The sequence below is a fragment of the Neopsephotus bourkii genome, unplaced genomic scaffold (assembly GCF_033783945.1).
Source record: "Neopsephotus bourkii isolate Nb327-2 ecotype Australia unplaced genomic scaffold, CSIRO-AGI_Nbou_v1 NB_1053, whole genome shotgun sequence".
Classification (NCBI taxonomy): Eukaryota; Metazoa; Chordata; class Aves; order Psittaciformes; family Psittacidae; genus Neopsephotus; species Neopsephotus bourkii.
In genome coordinates this window covers 2,407,037-2,430,425 of record NW_026901542.1, presented here as the reverse complement: position 1 = coordinate 2,430,425, position 23,389 = coordinate 2,407,037, and the positions used below count along the sequence as shown (strand labels likewise).

The 23,389-nt window shown below is 35.3% G+C and overlaps 1 protein-coding gene across 3 annotated transcripts in view; it reads left to right on the top strand.

Moving 5' to 3' along the window:
- ADAMTS20 (ADAM metallopeptidase with thrombospondin type 1 motif 20) overlaps positions 1–23,389 on the top strand; it is an 88,372-nt gene that overhangs the window by 26,116 nt on the left and 38,867 nt on the right. For 2 of the 3 annotated variants that reach the window (XR_009726639.1, XM_061361185.1), the window contains exons 9-20: positions 522–668; positions 1,310–1,451; positions 2,761–2,865; positions 12,312–12,457; positions 13,756–13,937; positions 14,034–14,170; positions 15,284–15,401; positions 19,187–19,282; positions 20,538–20,704; positions 20,812–20,941; positions 22,014–22,140; positions 22,826–23,036. Coding sequence is in view for 2 of the 3 variants with exons in the window: in XM_061361185.1 (XP_061217169.1) it covers positions 522–668; positions 1,310–1,451; positions 2,761–2,865; positions 12,312–12,457; positions 13,756–13,937; positions 14,034–14,170; positions 15,284–15,401; positions 19,187–19,282; positions 20,538–20,704; positions 20,812–20,941; positions 22,014–22,140; positions 22,826–23,036 (1,708 nt within the window). In the remaining variant the exon portion in view is untranslated. The remainder of the gene's footprint in view (positions 1–521; positions 669–1,309; positions 1,452–2,760; positions 2,866–12,311; positions 12,458–13,755; positions 13,938–14,033; positions 14,171–15,283; positions 15,402–19,186; positions 19,283–20,537; positions 20,705–20,811; positions 20,942–22,013; positions 22,141–22,825; positions 23,037–23,389) is intronic. The other variant, XM_061361186.1, reaches the window with a different exon arrangement.

The following is a 23,389-nucleotide window of genomic DNA, read 5'->3' as shown; positions in this document are numbered from 1 at the left end:
ATGGTAATGTTACAGACTCAGTAGCTAGCTGATTGATTTTCATGTACCTGAAGTTCTTTTAGATACCTTCCATTTGTCATGGTACTTAGATATAAAATAAGAAAACGTGTTAGTTGCATAAATATGATTTTGATGTGCTCTGTAGTTTGCTTTTGTTACTGAATAGAAAGAGTTACGATGTGAATATTGGGCAGTCTAGTGATGTCCTGTATAATCAGCTGAGGAGACAAGTTGTTCATTCAAAGCAGCATACTCTGGGAACACTGGAATTTTTCTGGTGAGCTAAAGAAATATGTAACTGTAAAATTCTGTTGTGCCTGGAATTAGGAGCATTTTGGATAAGGAGAGAATATTGTAAGGCATTTTGAAGATGCCTGTTGCCATGGTGTCAGATAGTCATACTATCTCCTGTTAAATTTTAAGGCATTCTCAAACTCAAACCTCAAGCATTTTCTGCTACAACAAAGAGAGTTTCAATTAATTATTGCTGAATTTGGGATTTTGTCTGGTTTGGTTTTTAGATTTAATGTGCCTCATGATGACAGTTTTAAGTGTAAAGAAGCTGGGATTAAACATCAATACCATGTGATGGCTCCAACTTTAAATTACCATACAAGTCCATGGACCTGGTCAAAATGCAGTCAGAAATACATCACTGAATTTCTTGAGTAAGTATCAATATAATGCTATGGGTTTGGGTTTGGTTTTGTTTTTGTTGTCAGTTTGTTTTGTCTTCCAATTCCTTGTATTACTGAGGAGTATTTTAAAGTTATTGCTTAAATACTGGTTTTGTGCTGTTCTTAGGCTTAATGATTGACTTGTAGGGCCTCAGTTGTCCAGAAAAATACATGTATTTAACAGTTTGGATGATTCATGACTTTGTTAAAGCTGTGCTCAACATGTAAAGCTAAGAAGATTTATTTTTTTTTCCACCCAGTGATGTTAATTATTGAAACTATCTTTAGTATGATTTTAGTAAGTCAGAATAGGCACACTTTATTTTTGGATTTTTTTTTTTTTTTTAAATAAGATCTAGGTAAACTTTAGGCAGTACCATCTCTTTTTTTCATGTAAGAATGTGAAAATGAGAAATGACAGCCAGCAGGCAAAAAAACTGAAGCTTTGTTATGTGGATTTAATGCAAAATACAATAAAGGAAAATCAGGTGACCTAGTATATTTCATAAATTTTAATTAATTATATAGGCAGGTAGTAATGCAAATCCATAACTTCACTGAGATATGCATGTGTGAGTGTTGATTGAGTAGGTTCCTACTCAACTCACATTTTATTCCTGTTCTTGCAACAGTACTGGTTACGGTGAATGCCTCCTAGACAAACCTAGTGGAAGAATATATGGTCTTTCCTCTCAGCTGCCTGGGTCAGTGTATGATGTCAACAAGCAGTGTGAACTCATGTTTGGTCTTGGGTCACAAGTGTGCCCATATCTGGTGAGTGAACAACACATCATGTTCATCTAAAAAATTACTGAATGGTGGGTTTAGAAATGAAATCTCATTATTCATGGTTTTGGAAGAATTTTATACTGAAATATGTCAAGGTGAAGGGTAGAGAGTGCAGTGGAGAGCATCACAGCTCCATATGCTAGAAATACACAGAATTAAAAAGTACGATGCATTAATTTTGATTTGCACACCTGTGAATGTGATTATAATGCCTTTAATGGATCTAAACCTGCATAAATTAAGGCTTCCTGCAACTACTGAAGGGGAGCGATTTCAATACTTTCTACAGATGTTTTCAGATTGTAGCCATCTCTCTTACTCTTTCTTACCTGCTTCATCTAGTGCTTTTTAAAAAAAATATAACTTGAGAGTTAATATATTAATTCAGATGTTTGTTCTAAATATTTGGTCCAGAGAGTAGATTTCCTCTACTTTGTTGAAAAGTCAAAAATATTTTCATGCCTGTTAGATTTTGCCTAGATTTTCATGCCTGTTACATTTTGTGTACTGAACCAAAAATTTATTTAAAGCAAAATTGGGATCCGGAAAAGAAAACTTGAGTAGATGAATACTGAAAATTAAGTAGTATTTTGAAAACCTAATGTGGTCACTACAGTATGAATTAAACACAAATATAACATTATGGCTTTGTTCATTACTGTCGAGATGTCATGTAGATTTTGGACCAAGTTTCAAATACCCTTACTAGTATTGCATGGCTTGTTAGAGCTATTTAAAGGAGGGAATTCAGGATCAGTTTCAGATTGAATGAAATTTTTGTGAGGTAAAATATTTAGGAGGAGTCCAGCCTCACGGGAATATAGAAAAGTAAAAGGGGATTGAAAGACCTGAAGAAGGTGTAACTGAAGACTGCTTTGTAAATTTTGTAATCCATAAAGGCTACCTGTCCATTAAGAGTCTTTTAACAGTTTGAAAAGGAGGTTTTCTTAATTTTCTAGTCACCATATTTTTAAGAGGAATTCGAGTTAGAGTTTTTCCTAAGTATTGCATAGTATCAACTGTAATCTATTGCATCCTTTTTTTAATTGAATTTTCTACTGGATTAGAAAATGAAGTTATCTATTATTTCTAATGGGATCAGTTTCAAATTTTCCACATTCCTACCTGGCCTTAAGAAAAATCCATTTTGGTTTGGTGAGGTTTTATCTGTGAAAAACTGTACTACTAATGGCAAACACGAACCCCACACAGTATAAGAAAACAATACAAATATTCAACTAATGTCTAAAAAGATGTTACAGGTACAAAAAAAGTAATCTTGTTTTCTTTTTAGAAACAATGCAAACGCTTATGGTGCACAAGCACAGAAGGTGTTCACAAGGGTTGTCGTACTCAGCACATGCCTTTGGCTGATGGAACTGTTTGTGGTGTCGGAATGGTAAGCTTTGATTTGCTTCTTGATGCTTGCATATGGTAAAATTGTTGATGTAGATAAAAAAGATCAGTGCTCACTGTGTGGCAGTACTGCGCCTGTAGTGTACTGATGGTGTGAACAGTATCTACCTGACTTTATCTGCAGTTTTTTAGGGTCCTGTAATGTGATATAAATAGCATATGTTGTCTGTTCAGAATAATTATAAAAGTTTACAGATACCACGTTGACTAAAAATAGGCGGAAGACCTCAGGGCAAAGTTGCCATCTTTTCTTCTGATTGAAAAGTTCAGATCATTCATACCACATTGTGGTTTTTATTTATCAGTAGTGGTCCACAGTTGAAATTCCTGAAAACAAAAATCTCAACAGAGTGTTACCCCCAGTTTGTTGTGTTGATGCTGTTTCACTGAACCACAATAAATTATGTATGAGAACTTAGATACAGGAATACACTTTTCTGGAAAGAGGGAGTTTTTGGATTAGAATCTTGGTTTCAGTAGTTGTTTGTGCATTGTATCTGTTTCAGACAAAATATGAAAGCATATATCAGTACCTCTTCGCCTACTTCAGTAAGAGTTGTAACCACACATAACTTGCATTCATATACTGTCTTGACTATTACAGAATTATTCAGGGTACTTGGATCTGTTCAGTGCTAAAAAGCTCTTCTCTAATGCTTAGGACTGCCTGGCTTTATGAGGTATGGACTGAATACTTTGTCACGTTTGCTTATTGTTTTATTTGGCAAAGACTGGGTGATGAGAGTGCAGTTCACTACTTCCTTATCTGCTAGGTAGTTTTTGAATGCAGATCTTGTTCTATATCCTTAAATGATACAGCTTTTCTTGGACTGTCCATAGGGTCATTAATATCTAATTAGCAGACATAGTCAAGACACTTAGAGAACCTTAATAGAAATAGAAGTAGTGGTGGAGGCTACTTGAAGCCAGAGCTAGTGAAGATTTGAGGGCTATTGTTTTGGATTTGTATGTAGTTTGGGAAGTGAACAGAAATTAGGTGCTCAAGTTTTTTGCTGATCTAGTTTTGACTTCTCCATGTCTAAGTTCACCAAAAGCAAACAGAATTATTTTCTTACCTCTCAGGGGATTATGAGAATAAATACTTCAGAATTTGTTGGTTTTTTTTACATACTCAGATATGACAGTGATTATCTTAAGTATGGCTGATTTATTATTGAGCTATTTTTAATAGTAGTGAATTTTGTCAGTGTCACAGCCTGTGGAAGCAAGGTTAACTCCTTTTGAGAGTTTTATAGGTTCAAAGATGATTAAAAAATATCTAGTCTAATTTCTGTATATAAAAGGCTGCTACATTTCACTCAGTCATTACTACGTTTCCCCCAATAGCTTTTAATCTTTACAGATTTTTTTCCCCCTTATTTAGTAAGACAGTAGAAGTGAGAAATTTGAAAATACTGTCTTAATGGATTATAATTTAGTGGGTAAACTGTCTCAAATGGTTTCTTTCTCTCTGGCAAGATTAGGAAAAGTTATTTGAAGGTTTCAGTGGAAGATTTGTTTGATTAATCCTGTGCATGCAGCTGGTGTTTTAATGTTTAACCCATTTTTCAGTCAGTCACTGATCAGAAAGGAAGTTTGTCTTTATATAAACTTCATGTGTAATCTTTAGTTCAATTGACTCTAATTTGCCAACATCAGAGGACTCCTTTTATATAAGAATACAAAAACCTATTTTATGCAATTACTGCAGTGAAACCAGTTTTCTCTGGCAAGTGAAGAGCTAATTACAGTCATTACCTCTGCAAGATGTAAGAAAGAACAGCAATTAATCTGACAAATTGTCATCTGTTCCTGTCTAAGAGACAGCTCCTTTCAAGCTCAGTTAGCAAGTTTCTGTTGATGTTAGTGGGAATGAGACATGGAGACTAGTCATTGTAATTAATATTTACCAGCAAGCTAAGTAAATTTGTATTTGGCATTTGCAGCAGTTTTGCTGTAATGTGTACAGAAAAAGATCCATTTAATTCATTTGTAATGTTAGTATCAACTTTTTAAGTTTAGATTTGACATGTGAGTTTATTTTCACTGTGATCTTCAGTTATTCTTCAGGTTGTGTCTAGTTAGCAGATCTTGCTCTATGGATGCTCTAATAGGCCTTGTAGATTTCCTTCTCTAAAAATACAAGAAGATAAAATCTACTAATAATAGATAATAATAATATCAGATAATAATATCAATGCATGTATTTTGAAATTGTATATGTTATGGTGCCTGTAGAGCTCAGTGACTTCTTTATATATATAATCTTAGCAGTAGGTAGGGGTAGCATTTTATTAAAATGTTAAAAGGAAAATGCAGCCTAACATTTCAGTCTTATAGACAATAAAGAAAATACATTCTTGGGAATTCGAACATTTCACTTTTACTTCAATTTGCTGTCTAGTCAAATTTCTTTGAGCTGATCGAACTGTACTTTGTTCATCTTGGAGTTACCTGCAAAAATTAATTCTATTTGCTTGACTGGCTTCTGCTGAAGAACCTGAAAATTTCTCTTCATCTCCTCTTTTTACAAATTCTGAGTGCTTAGGACTGACAGTAGCCTATAAGGAGCAGTCCTGCTGCTTCTGAGAACAGTTTGTCACTCCCTTGATAACTCACTTTGTGTCTCATTGCTTCCGGTGGTTTTTGTATGCCTATTTGGTTTCACAAATATCTGTAGGAATTAGAAGTGTCCGCCAGCTCTTCTAACATGCAGACCTTCCCTGAAGTAGAGCATGCAGCTTTTAAATTCTTTGGCCTAGTTGGTACTTCAGAGACAAAATGATAGTGAATATATCTACATATATGGAGGCATGTTATATGTAAACATTTACTAGTTTTGCAGGGGTGAATTTCTACACAGCATAGGGCTACATTAGTCACTGCTTGAAAGTGTTTCTGATATTCTTTGTGAGAGATATTATTAAATATAAAGGTACGCATTCCTGAATTGTTTTCCTAAATACAAGTATATAACTACAATATACATTTTTATTAAAATATTATTTTTATTGTTTAATGAGGAACAATGGCATGAAAAATAGTAAATTATTAGTGCTTTTTTTCTGCCTTATCTCAGTAATCAAAGCTACCATGGGAGTATCTTTGGAATTAAGAACTGTATGATTAGTCAAAAGTAGCCAGCTCACTGGATGCCACAACGAATTTTGTATACATGGTTGTAATTTTAGTTATGATGGTATAAACTATATGTACAAATTTAAGACACAATGAATCATGAGAATAACAGTATTTATATACTGTGTTGAGGACCAAGATACCAGAGGCCCCTATGTATTACAAGATGTACAAGAGAGTTATTTTCCATTAGGACAGCAGCTGGACTGCTTTAATTAGCCTGGCTTCCTGATCTTAACTATTGTAATTCTAGTTACCATCACGCTCCAGGTAGGAATTAATTTAATGGAAGTTTAGAAAATGTGAACAACTTGGAGCAGATCTTTTTGCTTCACTTCCTCTTAGATTTCCCTATTGCATCCTAGTCATAAATTTCTTTGTACTTGGAAATTTCTGTGGACCAGCAGGCTCTTGGTATCATCTGCTTGGATTATGCTTTCAGTTGATTTCTTTTCTTTTGCTACCTATTTTTTTTACTTGGGGGGAGACTGTTCTAGTCAAGGGTTTCTGCAGTGAGGAATTTACTTGCACTTCTATGCTGGGATAGTAGACAGATTTCTCCTTACCTTGAGCGTAGGAATCTTAGGAAGTTTTGGTGGTGTTTTTTCCTCTCTTTCTGAAATTCCAAAGTAGTGAGTTTGGAGAGTAATTCAGGTTTTGGCATGTTGGCATCTCTGTTCCTATTTTAGAATACCCCCATCTTCCTCCCCCAAAGCCCCAGACAAAACAAACAGCAACAAAAAACTATTAGTGGGTAGAATTAAAAGGAGTAGTAAGTTGTGGTATTATGAAAAAGAAAGATCTACACTATTATGTGTAAGCAAATTGGTTACAAGCCAACTGATAGACAAATTCTCCTTACACATATCTATCTCCAGCTTACACCTGGCTCAGAATCATGGCTTCTGTAAAATGAAGTGATGCAGTTTTTAGCATTGTAGTTTATGTGATATTCCAGTAATGGTTAACTCATCTGTTGTAGTTGGTGATGCACAACTGAGCCAAACAAACCCAAAACCTCCAAAGAAGAGTAGTTAGTGAAACCATCTCTCTTCTAGGAGTGGCATTCTCGGAACAAGTCTTTTTTTTGGCAATGAAAATAACAATGAAAATACCCAATATTTTAATGTCTTTTTTAATAATTATTTTTTGATACACTTAAAAGAATTGCACTGGGATCCTGCCTGGATTCCTGAGCACTACACAAATAGGCTCATATTCAATTAATTCCTTGGACATTGGAAGGAACAGGTAAGAAGTATCTGTGTGATTCTGACCCAAACCTTTCCATGTCCTGGAACTGTTCTTCACAGTGTTATTTTGCTACTTAAACACTGGACATACAAATGGCAGAAAAAGCTGCTTAGCAGCAAGAAGAAATCCACATGATACAAATCACAGTTTCATTGGAAAGTATGTGCCTTTAGAGAAGTGTTTCTTACTTCTATTCACTATAGATATATTGTATATCGAGCTAGTGTCTCTAAAACTATCTAGAATAGCTACTGAGTGAATTAAGATTTCATCCTAGTCCCTTTATAGCCACATCAAGAGAGGGATACAGGGATGACTGGGAGTGGAGATGCAGACCGACAAAAAATTGCTTTGATCAGTAAAAGTATGAGTCTGATTCTGAAGTAAGTGCTGTACTTCAGTTGGTAGGTTATTACCCATGTATTGGTTTCTTTTAAAATCATTGCATTGCTTGACTACCTTATAAATATAATCCATGAAGATGGTTAACCTAAAAGCATAATTAATTATAGGTATATATATGTAAGTAAGTATGAAAAATTTGGATGGATTTTAGCAGAGTTGGGTGATAGAGGGATATGCTCACCATCTGGGAAGCAGCAGTGGGTCTTTTCAACTGCAAAAGCAGAGTGGAGTATATTTAAGGGCTCAAACCAAGAATTTTGCTATAAACAGGGATTTTTCTGTGAAATACTTTCCTGATGAGATGTGATTTGAGAAAGATTTAAAGTTTTCTGTATCAAGGGAGAAATAAAATGCACAGATTTTTTTTCACCAAAAAAATATTAAAATGTTGAAAAATTTATTACAGTATTTTGGGTTTTGTAGGTAATATCTGAGTATTAACTGTAGACTTGTGTGAGAATCTGTGCTACAGGGACCCGAGTTACCATAGTTGCGACTTAGACATTTCTGTAAGCTCCATTTCTTATCTTGTATAGTCATTAGTCATTTTACTAGCCAGTCTATTTTGCTGTCTTTATATGCTCAATGCCCCACTTTTTGTCTAGATTCTTTGAGCAATGTGCTTTCTTGACTAGTGTGTATTAAAGGAAAAAGATGGAGACCATAGGTCAAATATGCAGCTAAATGTTTCCTTACATCCACTTGCAGCAGACAAGGCAGATTGAGGTCTGTAGCAGTACATTCATTCAAGTGAATGAATGGGAACACCAATAGGCATAAATACAGCCAGAAAAAAACAGCTTTCAGATTTATGTCGTTGGCATTCATCTGAGTGGATGTTATCATCTTTACTCCCTACTCATATGGTTATGTGCTGAATCTGTGTAACTTCAGATTGATGCTTCTTTCCCAGCTCTACATGATTAGAATCTACTTTAAGACAGTTCATGCTCAGGCATCAGCTACAGGCCAGATGCTTCATAGCAAACTGGTCTTGTGCTGCAGCACTGTGTTTAGTTTTAACCTGTTTTGTGGGACCAGCTATGCGTGTTTTCCTTTCCCATGTTCAATCCACTACAGCTTTCTCTTCCTGTGCTATTCACTGGCTCATAGTCATTCTCAGAACCCTGTCAGGATATCAGGGGTGAAGAAATTGTATTTTGTAGGGCAAAAAGAAATCAGAGCAATAGAATAGGATATTTGGAAGGGAAAATACAGACCATTGTGTCCACTTCTGTAATGCTTTGTCATTTTCAATTTCTCCTCATGTTTGTCTTCAGTGTTCAATCATCTTTCCTTTTAGAAGCACCAGCAGCTATCAGTAGTACCTGTGGAAACGTGCTGATGTCTGGAAATAGATTATTAGTTTTTTAAGCCACTTTTCCTGCAATGCTACATGGGGCTCCAATGCATGAAATTGTGTTCTCATACACTGAGCATCTATGTTGCAGTCTTTGCCCCATCTTCAAAAAACGTCTGGGAGTAGTATGGAAAATACAGGCAGTAAGAGTGAACTTGGAGTCCTTTTCCCTTGCATCCATCTGTTACTCTTCTTCATTCATAGAATTGTAGAATCATAGCCTGGCAATTAACACATTATTAATTTCTTCCAAAATTACTTTTCTGGGAATTTAGTAAGTTTAATTAGCTATAAGGAAAGTTGGAAGTACCTGAAATGAGTTTATCACATTATAGTTCAATCCATAGGTAAGAGTCAAACTGCTTATTATAAGCAGGTGACTACTCAGTATAAATCTAGGTACCTGTAGGTTTATTGATCCCAAATTTGAATCATTAACCCTCCTTCTCATCTCTGAAGATATAAGATATAATATATATGTAATATATATCTTCAGAGATATAATCCACATTCTAACCCAACCTATATAATATAATCCACATTCTAACCCAAATGTGGATTTAGGTCAGAAGTTTTGTGTTTTTGATAGAAAACCAACTGTTGACTGTGACTAGAACAGAGTTGCCACTTGCAATCACTGTTTGGATTTAGGAGTAATACCTGTTTTACTTAATGCATACATTATATATGCCATAACAAATGTAGGAAAAAAATTGTTAGCAATAATATTTAATTTTATAAAAGTTCTGTAAATCTCAATATTCTCAGTGAAGCAATGATTCAAGCAAGCATAGAGGAACATCTGGAATATGTCTGGTGCTGGAGTTTTCTACTGTGACTTCATCATGTTGCTTCTGTAGGAATGCAGCACAATAATAGCTGAGACAAGTTTGTTTAATAAGCTATAAAATCCCAGATGTGAACATGTGCTTTGCATTTTTATGGATCAGAATAATGCTGTTGTGGGTATAAAATTTCATTTTACAACTCTTGTCTTTTCCTGAAATCTCCCTTCAAGTTACTGTAAATGTTTCTGTGGATGGAAGAACCTAAACGCTAGGTCACTGTCCCATATTTAGCTGCAGTATTCATTTTGTGAAGGGGAACTTAGACTCTTTAGCCTATAGTAATAAAAAAATACTTCCCAAGATGCTAATCACAGTTCTTGGAAGGGCACATCCTTAATGTTTCTTCATACTTATCTTATGGCTGCACTATGTAAAAGTCTATGTCTTATTGCTAGGTAGATGATAGGTAATAGAAGGCTTGGGTACAAAGGTACTCTAAAGGCATCTTGAAAAAAATAATAAATACTAACAGTAAGCACTGCAATGAGAAATCATATGCAGATATGCAGTGAAATAATGGTTTCTCTGGTGTTAAGTTAAGCCATTAGTCTTAGAATCAAGTGATGATCTGGCTAATTTGCTGGATCATTTAAATAGTGTATGACAGGATGATGTAGCTTTCATTCTGTGTTTACTTTGAGCTCGAAAATCACCATGAATGGTCATATTCTTAGAGGAAGACATTCAAGGTTTAAAAGGTATGGCCCATGCGTGAAAGTTGGTATGGTGAAGGATTATACATGCAGTCAATTTTATCACCAAGTTGGATTAGGCAGAACTCAGAAGAAAATCTGATTCTGTGACAAAGTCTTATTTTGAGAGCAAAATGATTGTTAACATATGAGTGTAAGTATCAATATAATAAAAGCATATGCAAATTAGTAAAATGTTGCATCTAGGAATTATTTTATGTATTGATAAAAATCACTGAACATTTGAGTTTCGTGCCATTCAGGTATATTCAGAAAGACTGCACAAGTAATTTCTGTGTTTTCAGCAAAATCTATGTTAATTGATAGTTCCTACAATAAATTTATAACATTATAATAACCATTAAGAAAATTACATGTAACATTAAATTAGTTTTAAAAAACGGTGGAATCTTTGAGTTAATTTATTTTCTGTGTGTCAGAGTTCTTAAAGTCTCTTTATGTGCCAGAGACTTTGGTTACCAAAATCCTTCTAGACTTTAAGCTAATTCAAAGCTGTTTTGTGTCACAGAGGGAAAGCCTAAGCTTCAGAAATAACAAGCAGTTGAGTTGAAGTAATCTGTTCTGATGATTCTAGTGAGTGATCCATCTATGTATTACAGGGAAAGATGGAATAAGCCACTCCCTGTCAATACAATTAGGAGAATCTGTCCTGACAACAAACCTAATGATCAGTCTAATCCTGAGTCTGCAAACAGTCATCTAAAATAAAGAATTCTCTCTATTGTGTGTGAGCACTGACCCTGTGTAGTCAATTCTGACCAGTGTCTTGTCTCCAGATGCGGGCAGTCTTTGATGCTTCAGAGTGTGTATGGAGTCAAGGACAAAGTTGAGGACACATTATCCACACAGAATTCAGCAGGAGATACAGTGCTGACATTTTCGTATCTTGTAAATATCCTGGTTTAGTATGTAAGCTATTCCACTATGCTGTGATCAAATACACCACTTGGGATTTTCTAAAGCATACAGGCGAATTAGAATTCCAGATGCCATAAGTCATCAATAGGATTAGTGCTGGTAATTCCTGCAGGTTCTTTGAAAAAAGTCACACATGCACCAATCATAAGATTCTCATTTAGACTTTTTAGTCATGTACATTTTTGAGTAATCGCTGAAGTGGATAAATATTTGCAGAGTCAGGGACTTCGATAACAAATACTGAGAAGCAAAGGACTGATCACTTGATTCTTCTGGGAACAAATAAAAAGCTAATAATTACACTTTCAATTAATAATAATAGTTTGCAGATACAGGGTGGTGGAGAACTGACGTGACTACAACAGAATAGTATTACAATGTTTGTTTGAATAGTGTAAATCCCAGCAGATGAAATAATACTTCACCTTTAGGTGAATTTTTAGGTAGTTTTTCATCAAGACTAAAATTTGAAGTAACAGAATAGACATTGCAGTTTAGTATCTTGCTCTAGGAATTACAAAAACATCAGAAATTCAAGGATTTTGAGATTTTTATATAGGCATTTGATAAAGTGACAAGCCCTAAAATATATTCAGCATCCAGGAGCTTTCATAAAAAGCAAACAACTCTAGACAGCATTTTGGAAATTCGTTAAGATATCTTAAAGGAATTTGAACATCTCCAAACTGAGATTAAGAACAGTGAGCTCTTAAATTTTGTTCTTTCTGTGCCTAAAATATACAGTAACCTGTTGCTTGATTCATAAATTGTATTCTCTTTGTCAACTGTGCAGCATTGCCGCCATGGAATTTGTGTGAGCAGAGAAATGGAGATGCGTCCTGTAGATGGAGAGTGGGGTCCATGGGGACCTTACAGCTCGTGTTCAAGAACTTGTGGAGGTGGAATCAAGAGCAGCATCAGACTGTGTAATAGGCCAGAGTATGTTTTTTTTGTTGTTGTACATTACTGCATAATGAAGATATTCTGATCTAATGGATTGGTTCAAAACAAATTGAAGGTATTGTGGGTTGTGCAAATTAGGTCAAAGCACCAATAAAAAATGCTTGTTTCAGCCATGTTTGAAAAGAGAGATAAGTCAACAGACTCTAATATGCAGAGAACTTTTAGATTACTCATCTCTCAGCTGTATCATTCATATTTATAGGTATTTCTACAGTCTTACTTTGTCAGGGTCTTTTTTTCTAGCCTTACTCTAAATGCTGAGAGTTCCATTAAACATTGAGATGCTTTCTTTGGAGTTAAAGCTTCAAGAAGAAATAGATACATTGCTTAGTAAAATTTTTAGTGAAACACTTGGTTTGCTTTGATTTAAGGCTTTTTCACCTTTATGATAAGCTTCCACTGACTGAATAATTCAGTGTGGGTTTCATTCTTTGTAATAAAAATCAATGAGAACTTCTCCAGAAAAAGAACTATAGCTACAGCCTGAGTAGTTTCAGGGGTTTTCTAGGAAGTTATGTCATCTTGATATTATCAGTGGGATAAATGAACCTCAATCAAACTACCCCAGGTTATTTTATTTCCTCTGATGAATAAGAGGTGGTAGGCTAGATTCCCATTAGATATGCCTCTGTCAGTCTGTAGCAACTGATAGTATCAATATGCCTTTTTTTGGTTGGTTTTTGTTTGGGTTTTCTTCCTCCCCAGGAACCTAAGTAATACTGAATTAATGTGTAGTGGGATTTATAAGAATTAGGAAATGGGTTTTAGACTTTACAGTATATAGGGAGGCTGTTTTCCGCAGTTTTCCCTTTTTAGTTCTTCTGATCCTCAAACTGAAACTGATATTAAGGACTACTCCAAACTCTGTCTTCTTTCTCTGTCACCCTGTGAAATATTTTCAACTTACTGAAGGAGGTGCTGCTTCTGTAGAAATAGGGCTGTACTCTCAGCTACATTCGTAAAAGTGTTAATAATGCTTTTTTTCCCAGACAAAACCAATTATGACTGTAGGAGAAATACAAATGTAATAGACATTAATAAACATCTTATTACCACCTACCTCAGCAGTAGTATTTTACATGGACTTTTTATTTCCTTCTCTTGGGTATAAATGTATACACAGTGCAATAGAAGATGAGAGTGTCTGTGGGCAAAGTCAGTAACAGATGGCAGAATGCTGTGTGAGATTTTCCCCTTCAAATCAGTGACTCAAGCTGCTTTCCATGGAAAGCTGCAGTTTTAGAAAGTGTTTTACATTTACCTATTTTTGTTAGACCAAGAAGTGGAGGAAAATACTGTGTTGGCCGCAGGATGAAGTTTCGATCGTGTAATACTGATTCATGTCCAAAAGGCAAAAAAGACTTCCGGGAGCAACAGTGCTCTGAATTTGATGGCAAACACTTTAATATCAACGGTCTTACATCTGCTGTTCGCTGGCTTCCGAAGTACAGTGGTAGTAAGTGATTGTAAATTTTTTCACTAAATGAAATATAAATGTTACTTTAATTAAAATTTTTAAATAGACAAGAAACCTGTTGGATTTTCTTTCCAGTTTCTATGAAAGATCGCTGTAAACTTTTTTGCCGAGTTTCTGGAACAACTTCCTACTATCAGCTGAAGGACAGAGTTGCTGATGGTACTCCCTGTGGAGCAGAAACCAATGACCTTTGTGTTCAAGGCTTATGCAGGGTATTTAAATCTAAACTTATTAATTTTTAAAATCAATTTTAGCAGATGGTAAATGAGATATTAAATATTCATCCAAATAACCATTACTGAAAACATGTAAAGCAAGATGTTTTGAATTTACTTAAACTGATTTTAATCCCTACCAAATTAAAGATCTGGAAGTGGAGGCAATTAAGTGAAGAACAAACAGTTGAATCTGAAAATCCACAGTCTTTCCTCATTAAGCCTCATATGTGAGAGAGTTAATATTGTGCAAGTGAGCAAAGAGAAACTGATCTGATATTGCCATAAAGGGAGGAAAGAAACACGCTGCATGTTTGTTGCCATCATATTTCTGCTATCAAAGCAAAAAAGTATAAAATCCAAGGGAGATACGTTATGTCTGTATTATTTCATTGCAAAGTCAGAAGGAACTGACCCTTGAAAGGGATCCTTTAAGCATTCTTTGCTTAACAACAAGTCTTTCTTAACAACTCAACTTTTGTCAAGCTGAGGTTTTGCAGGTTGCAGTGAAACTGAGTAAATTTATGATGAGTTAAAAATGTAGCTTTCTTATGGCATTGAAGCAAGAGGAAAGAAGAGATAGCAGAGAATTTCCAGTTTTTCATAATTTTTTAAAAAGGGATGTTTAAGTAAAGATACATAAACAAAAATGGTACTTGTGCTAGTTTAACCAGTATAGTCTCAGTGTATTCTTTTGCTTCTTTTGCAGTAATGGCAGACTTTAAAAGAAATGATGACTATGTGCACATATATACTGCTTTTGGGGTTCCAAGACTTTTTAATCTAAATTTAACTTAAATTGTATACACTATACTGTTTTTTTTTAAATACCAAATCTTTACATACCGTTACATATTCTTTTACAGTTCTTGACATGCTACGTGTATTTGGACTTTGACTACATTCTTAGTACAGCAGCACTATTGTGTTTTACCCTTACATCACAGCACCCAAAATAATAGAATGCTTTTCATGAAGGAAGACCAGATATACACAGTGAATAAGAATGTTTTGGGGGAGTGGGAAGCTTACGTTTTTTGTTTTTATTGTATTATTGAGCTGAGTGACACAGGGCTATTGTAATTTTTCATTTATTCATTTATTTTGTAGCAAGCAGGCTGTGATCATGTTTTGAATTCCAAGGCAAAGAGAGACAAATGTGGAATCTGTGGTGGTGATAATTCTTCATGTAAGACTCTTGCAGGTACTTTCAACAGTGCTCGTTATGGTATGTTTGTTTGTTTTGTTTTGTTTTGTTTTAATCTTAATGCACATTTCAGTATGGCTTAGAAATGATGTTTTACATTTGAGGATGTATGCTCTTTAGGGCTGCTGTCAACAAAAGTTTCTCTGATTTTCGGTCACATGCCCTCTCAAGGGTGCGGAGGCAAACACTGGCATACTAACCTATTAAAGGTGAAAAAGCCATACTGCTTTAAGGTCAAAATGAAAGACATGAATAGAATATACCGTGAGCGTAAAAGTATTTTGAAAGGAGGAATGCTTCCTACTTCACATTCTCTCATCTGAAACGATGCAGCTGAAGGAGTTATTCCAATGTCTCCTTTTGGTTGTGTAAAGAGATAGCAAGAAGTCTGTGCTGTGAGCAGCTGATGAGGTCCCTTTTTTCCTGCAGTGAAAAAGATAGCCTGTGAAATGTGAGCTTTCTTTTTCCAGAGAATATTGTCAGCAATGTTTATATTCTTTCCTCTTCATTGGCATGCAGTGAATGAGAAAATTCTGAGTAATCCTGGTGATTCCTAGTTCTTCGATTCAGTTTCTTTAATAGAGCTACTGGTAGTTCTATCTGTAGTCCTCTCTGAGAGGTATGGAGAGACTATTTATTGTATGTGATTAGCAGTGCAGTTAAGTGGTTAAGAGTGTAGAACATGGACAGAAGTCTCCGGGTTAATAACAGATTCCTAAATGCTCCTTCATGCCACTTCACTGGTTGAAAGAGACCTCAGGCCAAGTGAAAATGATACCTGGAGAGCTGCCAAGTAGGATCTTTATAGAACAAAGGAATTGTTGGTCAAACAAATTTATTTTTGTTATTTTCTTTTCCTGGCAGAGGGCTTGAGCCAAGCAAAAGTACCAAAAACTGTAAAGGTTGGATATAGCTACCCTTCCCATAGAAATGCATGTCCCTTTTTGTGTCTCTCCCAAGAACCTCAAAGAAGACACAATCAGCTGTTAGAGACTGGATTTCTGAACATGCAGTCAAAACACTAAGGGAAAAGAATGTATGATTTTAATAATTCTGAGTAAAGGGCTGTCAGTGTTTATGTTTCCCACCACTGTGAAAGACCTTTATGTTTATAGGAGCACATGAATTTTGTCACGAATACATTTGATGATGGTGACTTGCATAAAACTTCCACTTACACAAATATGGTTGAGAATGTCACTTTCTGCGTTGTCACAGACTTAGTTCCTTTTTACTGAAGCTGGAGGGGAAAAAACCTGACACATTTTGGGATGAGGAAAACCTTACTTTATTATTTTGGTTTTTAGCATAGTTAAATGTTTTAAATTAAGTTCAATTGGAATTATAGCATATAAAAATGATAGTGAATTATACTGCTGGACAGTATGTGTAACCTTTGGGATTATCACACAGGTGTGCAGCAATGCAAAGAAGAGGCTGTAGTCAGCTGATCACTAAAACTTCAGTGTCCATGGGAGTTCTGTGACATCCCTAGACTAATGACTGGAAATATTGTCTGAGGAAATGTTGTTTTCCAAAAGGGTTCTGAATTAGGATCACAAAATAAGTATGCCAAAATCCATGCTCTTAATCTTATTCTTTTAACTTCATCTAGTCCCTTTCTATACTGACATGAGTCATTTTACTAAGGCAAAATTTGGAATTAGACAATAGCAGCCTGTGGTACATGCTTGTAGTCATACAGTTATAAAGTTGTAATTCAGTGTTTAAGCACCAGTTAAACAATTATTAGAAATTCATTGCAGTGAAATGCTACCTTATTTAGCTCCCAGTTTAGGAAATGGTAACCTAATTATGTACACATTTATTATTTGGCTATTATTATTGCATAAAATTAGAATATCTAAGAATTTCCTGGAAAGTGATAATTTTCAGTGCCTTTACTATTTTCCTATCACTGACAATGTGTTATGCAGTTTTGTTTATAGTTTCCTCGCATATTTTGTCTTTTGTCAGTCTGTTACTACAAGGTCTTCAATATAAAATGAGGGGCTTTTTTGAGTGTCTTTTGGTTTTCTTTGCAATAAATCAGAAGATTGACCGCTGTATTTATCTAGAGCATGCAGTGGGTCAATTTTAAATTGCAGTGCTGCCCCCAGCTGGTAAATGCGGTGGACCTGTGATTAGGTTAAATGTTCATTTAAATACATGGTATTGGTTTTATAGATTAAAAGTCACTGGGAAGTTAATGAATTATGAAATTTGGCATAATTTAACCCCAGATGGCAACTAAGCACCACACAGCTGCCCACTTACACACCCCACCCCACCCCCCAGCAGGACTGGGGAGAGAATTTGAAGAGTAGAAGTGAAAAAACTCATGTGTTGGGTTAAAGACAGTTTAATAGGTAAAGCAAAAGCCGCACATGCAAGCAAAGCACACCAAGGAATTCATTCACCACTTCCCATGGTGTTCAACCATCTTCAGGACAGCAGGGTTCTATCATGTGTAGTGGTTACTTGGAAAGACAAATGCCATCACTACAAATATCCCTTCCTTCCATCTTCTCCCAGCTTTATGTGCTGAGCACAATACTATATGATATGGAACATCCCTTTGGTAAGTTGGGGTCAGCTGCCCCGGCTGTTTCCCTTCCCAGCTCCATGGGCACCCCCAACCTGCTCTCTGGTGGGGTGGGACGAGGAGCAGAAAAGGTCTTGAGGATACCTGAGCACTGCTCAGCAGTAGTTAAAACATCCCTGTGTTATCAACACTGTTTCCAGCACAAATCCAAAATGTAGCCCTATACTAGCTACTATGAAGAAAATTAACTCTATCCCAGCCAAACCCAACACAATTTGAACAGAATATTGCCACTTAAATCTTTACTTGCAGAGGTTTGCCAAGTAACTAAAGTTAAATCATGGCAAGACTGTTAAACACAGAAAAATAGGAAAATTTAGCTAAGTTTATATTAACACATCAGACTGCATGTTTTTGTTTGTTATTTCTCTTCAATTTTTGCCACACTCAGTTTTTTCTTAGACATAAGAATTCTTTTGAATTTGTGAGTAGCATCTGTGAGAAACAGCTTTTTTTAAACCTATGCTTATGTGCAGAGCAACCGTTTTTAAAAAGTAGATATTGATGGTATTTTGTTACATTACAACAAGGCTACCATTATAGTAGTCAGAGGTAGTGGTGACTTATCTGTGAATCATCTGTATTTTGAAGGGAGAGCACTAGGGTAACATTTTAAGTATCAGAATGTGGATCAAGCATGGCTAGTTTATCTAATATATTTACCTATGTGTGTGGTCTGCGATACTGCGGTATTTGAGTGTTTAGGACTCCTTCTGAGTGCTGTGAGAAAAGCTACCTGGACTGTATCATCAGGGAGTCAGCATATGTCATATTAAGCAATTTGTTCATTTTATTGTAGAAAAGTTTTGTGGCTAAATTGTGAGGAGGTGTCTTGAGTTCCACTTGCTATACTTGACTGGTTTCTGGAGTAGGGCTGCTCTCTAGAGATTTTTCTGAGTAGGTTGGACTCATGTTATTGGTGAAGAATTGAATTCACATTCCTGAGCACAGGAATGAACTTTGAAGAGTTATGAAAATCAAAGATCAGTTAACTGATTCAAAAACAAAACAAAAACCACCAACAAAGAAACTTCATATTAATGATGATAGTCACATTTCCTTTCCTAAAAGAAGCGGGCAGTCAGCAGCAGTTGTCACTGGTGTACTGCAGGGTTTTGTGAATAAAACTAGTTATAAGTTTGTATTTACTAGTATTTGACTATTTTTATATAGAATTAATTTGTGAATAATTATATTGCAGGTTACAATGTTGTAGTAAATATTCCCAAAGGAGCAACAAACATTGATATTCGGCAGCACAGCTACTCAGGGAAACCAGAAGATGACAACTACCTAGGTAAAAGCCTCCTGTGTATAACATTGATAAATACATTTTATGCTCTTACCAGAGCTCATCTCTAGGCATGTATTATCAGAAATCTGGTAAAAGTCTTTAGAGCAAATACCTGATTACATTGAATCATCATTTGCATGAGTCTCTCTGTAGATACTAGTTTTCAGACAAATGAGTGAGATGTTGTTAGATTTCTAATTCTTGAATGCGTGTGTTCATTTGTCAGAGAATAGAAATCGTAGAACATTGCATGACTTTGTCAATTTTTTACTTTGTTCTGTCAATGTTAATTAAAACTCTACAAGTGAAATCAGGAATAGTGAAGGAATGTATGATTTTAAATCTTGGAAGCATATACTTCGTTTTACAAATGAAGCAGTCTGACCTTCAGCAAACTTACTAGTTTGTCTCCGTTTCTTTTTTTCTATCATGTCTGAGTATAAAGATCACGTTTACAGATTTGCAAGTATGCGAGAGGAACAAAAATTCATAAGCACATTGTACCAAGAATCTTGGCCATTCTCTTTCATAGTACTTACATTATATCTATAAAAGAATATGAGTGCATTTTTGATTTTGTCTCTTGTTTTGTTACTATCCTATTCAACAAACCTCAGAGTTTTCCATATGTTTTCCTTGCCCATTTGCCCTGTTGTTGCACATGCGTCTTGCAGGACACAGAAACAACCCTCACCCCCTGATACTAGCTACCATTTCAAAGGTAGTAAAGCCTGATAGCATTCCTTTACTAAAAATTTTACTTTATTTTTAAATTTCATTTTTAATTTGTTAGTAATCTTTAGTAATGTAAATTTGTCATTATATTATTATTATAAATTATTAATAATTTGTTTTTACTTTAAAAAGCCACTACACTAAAAGTAGCTCTAGCAAATACAAGAACTTGGACTATAGAATAGGCCAGAAGTACAGATAATAATTGTTTCCTGCTACAGTAGGAGAACCTAACCAAATTTAAAAGTTGACTGCATGCGCAGTCAACCTTTCAGCAGAACGAATGCTATTGAAGTTGTGTTGTTATTACAGAGAAATCCATGACAACTGCTCAGGTGAAAGTTAACAATGGTTAGGATTGAATTAATGCATTAGAAACTGTTTGATATAACTTTAAAGTATTGCACATGGACTAAAATAAAGCTAAGTGTTGATGAGAAGATTATAGTATTAAGAGTTTTCATTGTTAGAACCCTTTAATTAAATAGATGTTTTATTTCCAGTATTTTGTTTTAACTTTTAGCTTTATCTGATATTCATGGAAATTTTCTCTTGAATGGAAATTTTGTTGTGAGCATGTCAAAAAGAGAAATCAATATACAAGGAGCCATTTTTGAGTACAGTGGTTCAAACCATACAATAGAACGAATTAACAGCACTGACAGAGTCGAAGAAGAGCTAACCTTACAGGTGTGCGTTTACTTTTTTCATGTTTAAAACTTTGCTACATGAACATTCTCTTCATAAATTTATGTTCAAATTCACTGAAAAACAGCTATCGTTTTATCTCAATTAAGGTTTTGTGTGTAGGGAATTTATACAACCCTGATGTGCGTTATTCCTTCAATATCCCAATAGAAGACAGAAGCGATCTGTATACGTGGGATCCTTACGGACCCTGGCAAGACTGTAGCAGGATGTGCCAAGGTACTGTGAATTATTTTGTCACCAGAACCAAAGACCTTACAGCATTTACAAAGGGACTAGTCTTAAGTACTTGGATTTTTCATCTGTACTTGTAAGGAAGGAACTCAGTGCTGTCAGTAAACTTTAGGTGTGCAGAGCCTTTAAGGGCAGGAATAGATTTTGCTTTTGTTTTACTATTTTCAGCATTCATGCAGTGGAATTCTATACTGAAAACTGCATTTGTATTCCTTTCTTTTGCCTATTTAGGATTGGTTTATAAAAAAAACACCAGCTGACTCAGGTCTAATGCATCATTAGAAAATGGTGTTGTATTCCTACTAATATGTATTAGACTTCTGTTATCCTATTTCCAGATGGCCACTGATTTGTCTAGTATCTTTCATATATATTTATTTTTCTTTTTTGGTTATCTACTGCGTGGGGTAAAGCTATTTAAAGATACATTTTAAAATATATCTGTTATTCTACAGGCCATTCCAGTGTCAAAATAAAACCACAATATGTATGAAATATATATATGAAGTGTATTTACACAGATTTTTTATAGGTACTCCTACTAGCCTGTATATTTGTGATGGTGAGTTTCTTCTGGTTTTGAGTCAGGCTGTAGACATACTTACATGTTAGAGAAGCTCAGCATGTGTCAGCTGTGGTACTTCTCCCAGCACTTCAGATCTTTTAGGTACACTGTGATCCAGTTTTCTCCTTCCTTAAAGAAAAGGATCATAATCTCTAAGTTAACATGGTGGTTTGCAAATTTGACAATTAGAAAAGGACAGATGTGATGTGTTTTGGAGTAGTTAGCCTGCTGAGTAAACAGACTGTTGCTCATTGCAGTTTTCTGGAAGTTGATATCCTTGTAAAACTATTGTAGTACAGCTGGGAAATGGCAGGACTGACCGGGACAAGGTTGTTCCCACCTGGAATGTAGTCAGCAACATGTTGTGCAGAATCTCCTCTATACAATTATTAGGTTGTATAAAGAGGTAGTTCTTACAGGATGAATGGAATCTATTAGTGTAAAAAAACACTCTTTATTTTAGCCCATTATTTGCTTTGATTCCTTTTCAAGGTATTCGAAGAAGAAGAATGACATGCATACGTAAAAGTGATCATGTAGTAGTGTCTGATCAAAGATGTGAACTTATACCCACTGTACCAGATGTTTTTGAGGAGTGTAATACAGAGTGTGAATTAAGGTAAAAAGAGGTTCCTAACTGGTGGAGCTGTTGTGGTCTTAACTTGTTTTTGTTGATACGAGATTGCAACAAAGTAATACAGACTGATTTATGCCCTGTCCCTCCTCTCTACCTCCTTCGTCTCTCCTGCGGCTTTTTCCTTTCCTCGAATCTGTTCACATAATGGATTTATGCATTATGATTCCACCTCTGAATCTATGTAGAATTAGTGTGCTTTTCTAATTTTTGTTGGTAAAGTAAAAAGTGTTTTGTTAGGATTATGAGTCTTATATATCCTGACTCAAAACCTTGTATATCTGGGGCAGTTTACGTTTTTCACCAGAACTGTAGCCACAACTGGATCTAATTTGAAGCAAGTTTGTGTTTTGTACCCCAAGAAAGCCCACACTGAAGTGTTCAAAGGATGGACAGTTAGAATTATAGCTTATGTTTTTCAAAGTCACCTAGGAGATTAAGACAAAAGTTCTTTCGAATTTAAAAAGGTGTTTTTTAAGCCTATGAGTCAAATTATTTCATATTGATATGAAAATTCCAGTCATGAGATAGATTTTAGAGTTTTGTCTGTTCCCTAAAATGTATATCTGTATTAACATGACAATTCTTAGCACATGCCCCAAATGCTTTATTTGCTGTGATCTTATTTTTTAAAACATAGTTAGCTTTCTATAACAGTTTGTTCTTATAGGTGGCACAGTGTTGGCAAAAGTGACTGCACATCAAAGTGTGGCCCAGGGTATCGGTCTATAGAGATCCACTGCATGAAGTACTCTATTTCAAAAGGACTCAGTGCTCCAGTTGATGAAAAGTACTGCGCTGATCAGCAGAAACCACCAAGTAGGGAGCCCTGCCACGGTGACTGTATGTTAACAAGTTGGCACTACACAGAATGGTCAGAGGTACAAATTCAGAACCTTATAATTGTACCATTATAGTTCTGGTTAGTTCAAATAAAATTTTTATTTCTATAACATTTTAGATTAAGTAACTAAAATAGTTTTTGACAAGTGCAGCATTGTAGGAGTTGCTAAGCTAATACCAATCTTCGTATTTAAGCGGCTTCGTCACACTTTTGTAAGAAACGTAGCTAAATTGTTTGCAGCTTGGTTTTGGAAGTCAGCAGAGAAGATCTGGTGGTTAAAGGTGTTATATTTTATTTAAAGTCTTAATAATTAAGTTCTGAGGGTATTTTAGAGAAAAGGAATAAGTACTTTAACCTTCACTAAAGAGTTTTATCTTGGAACTACTAAAC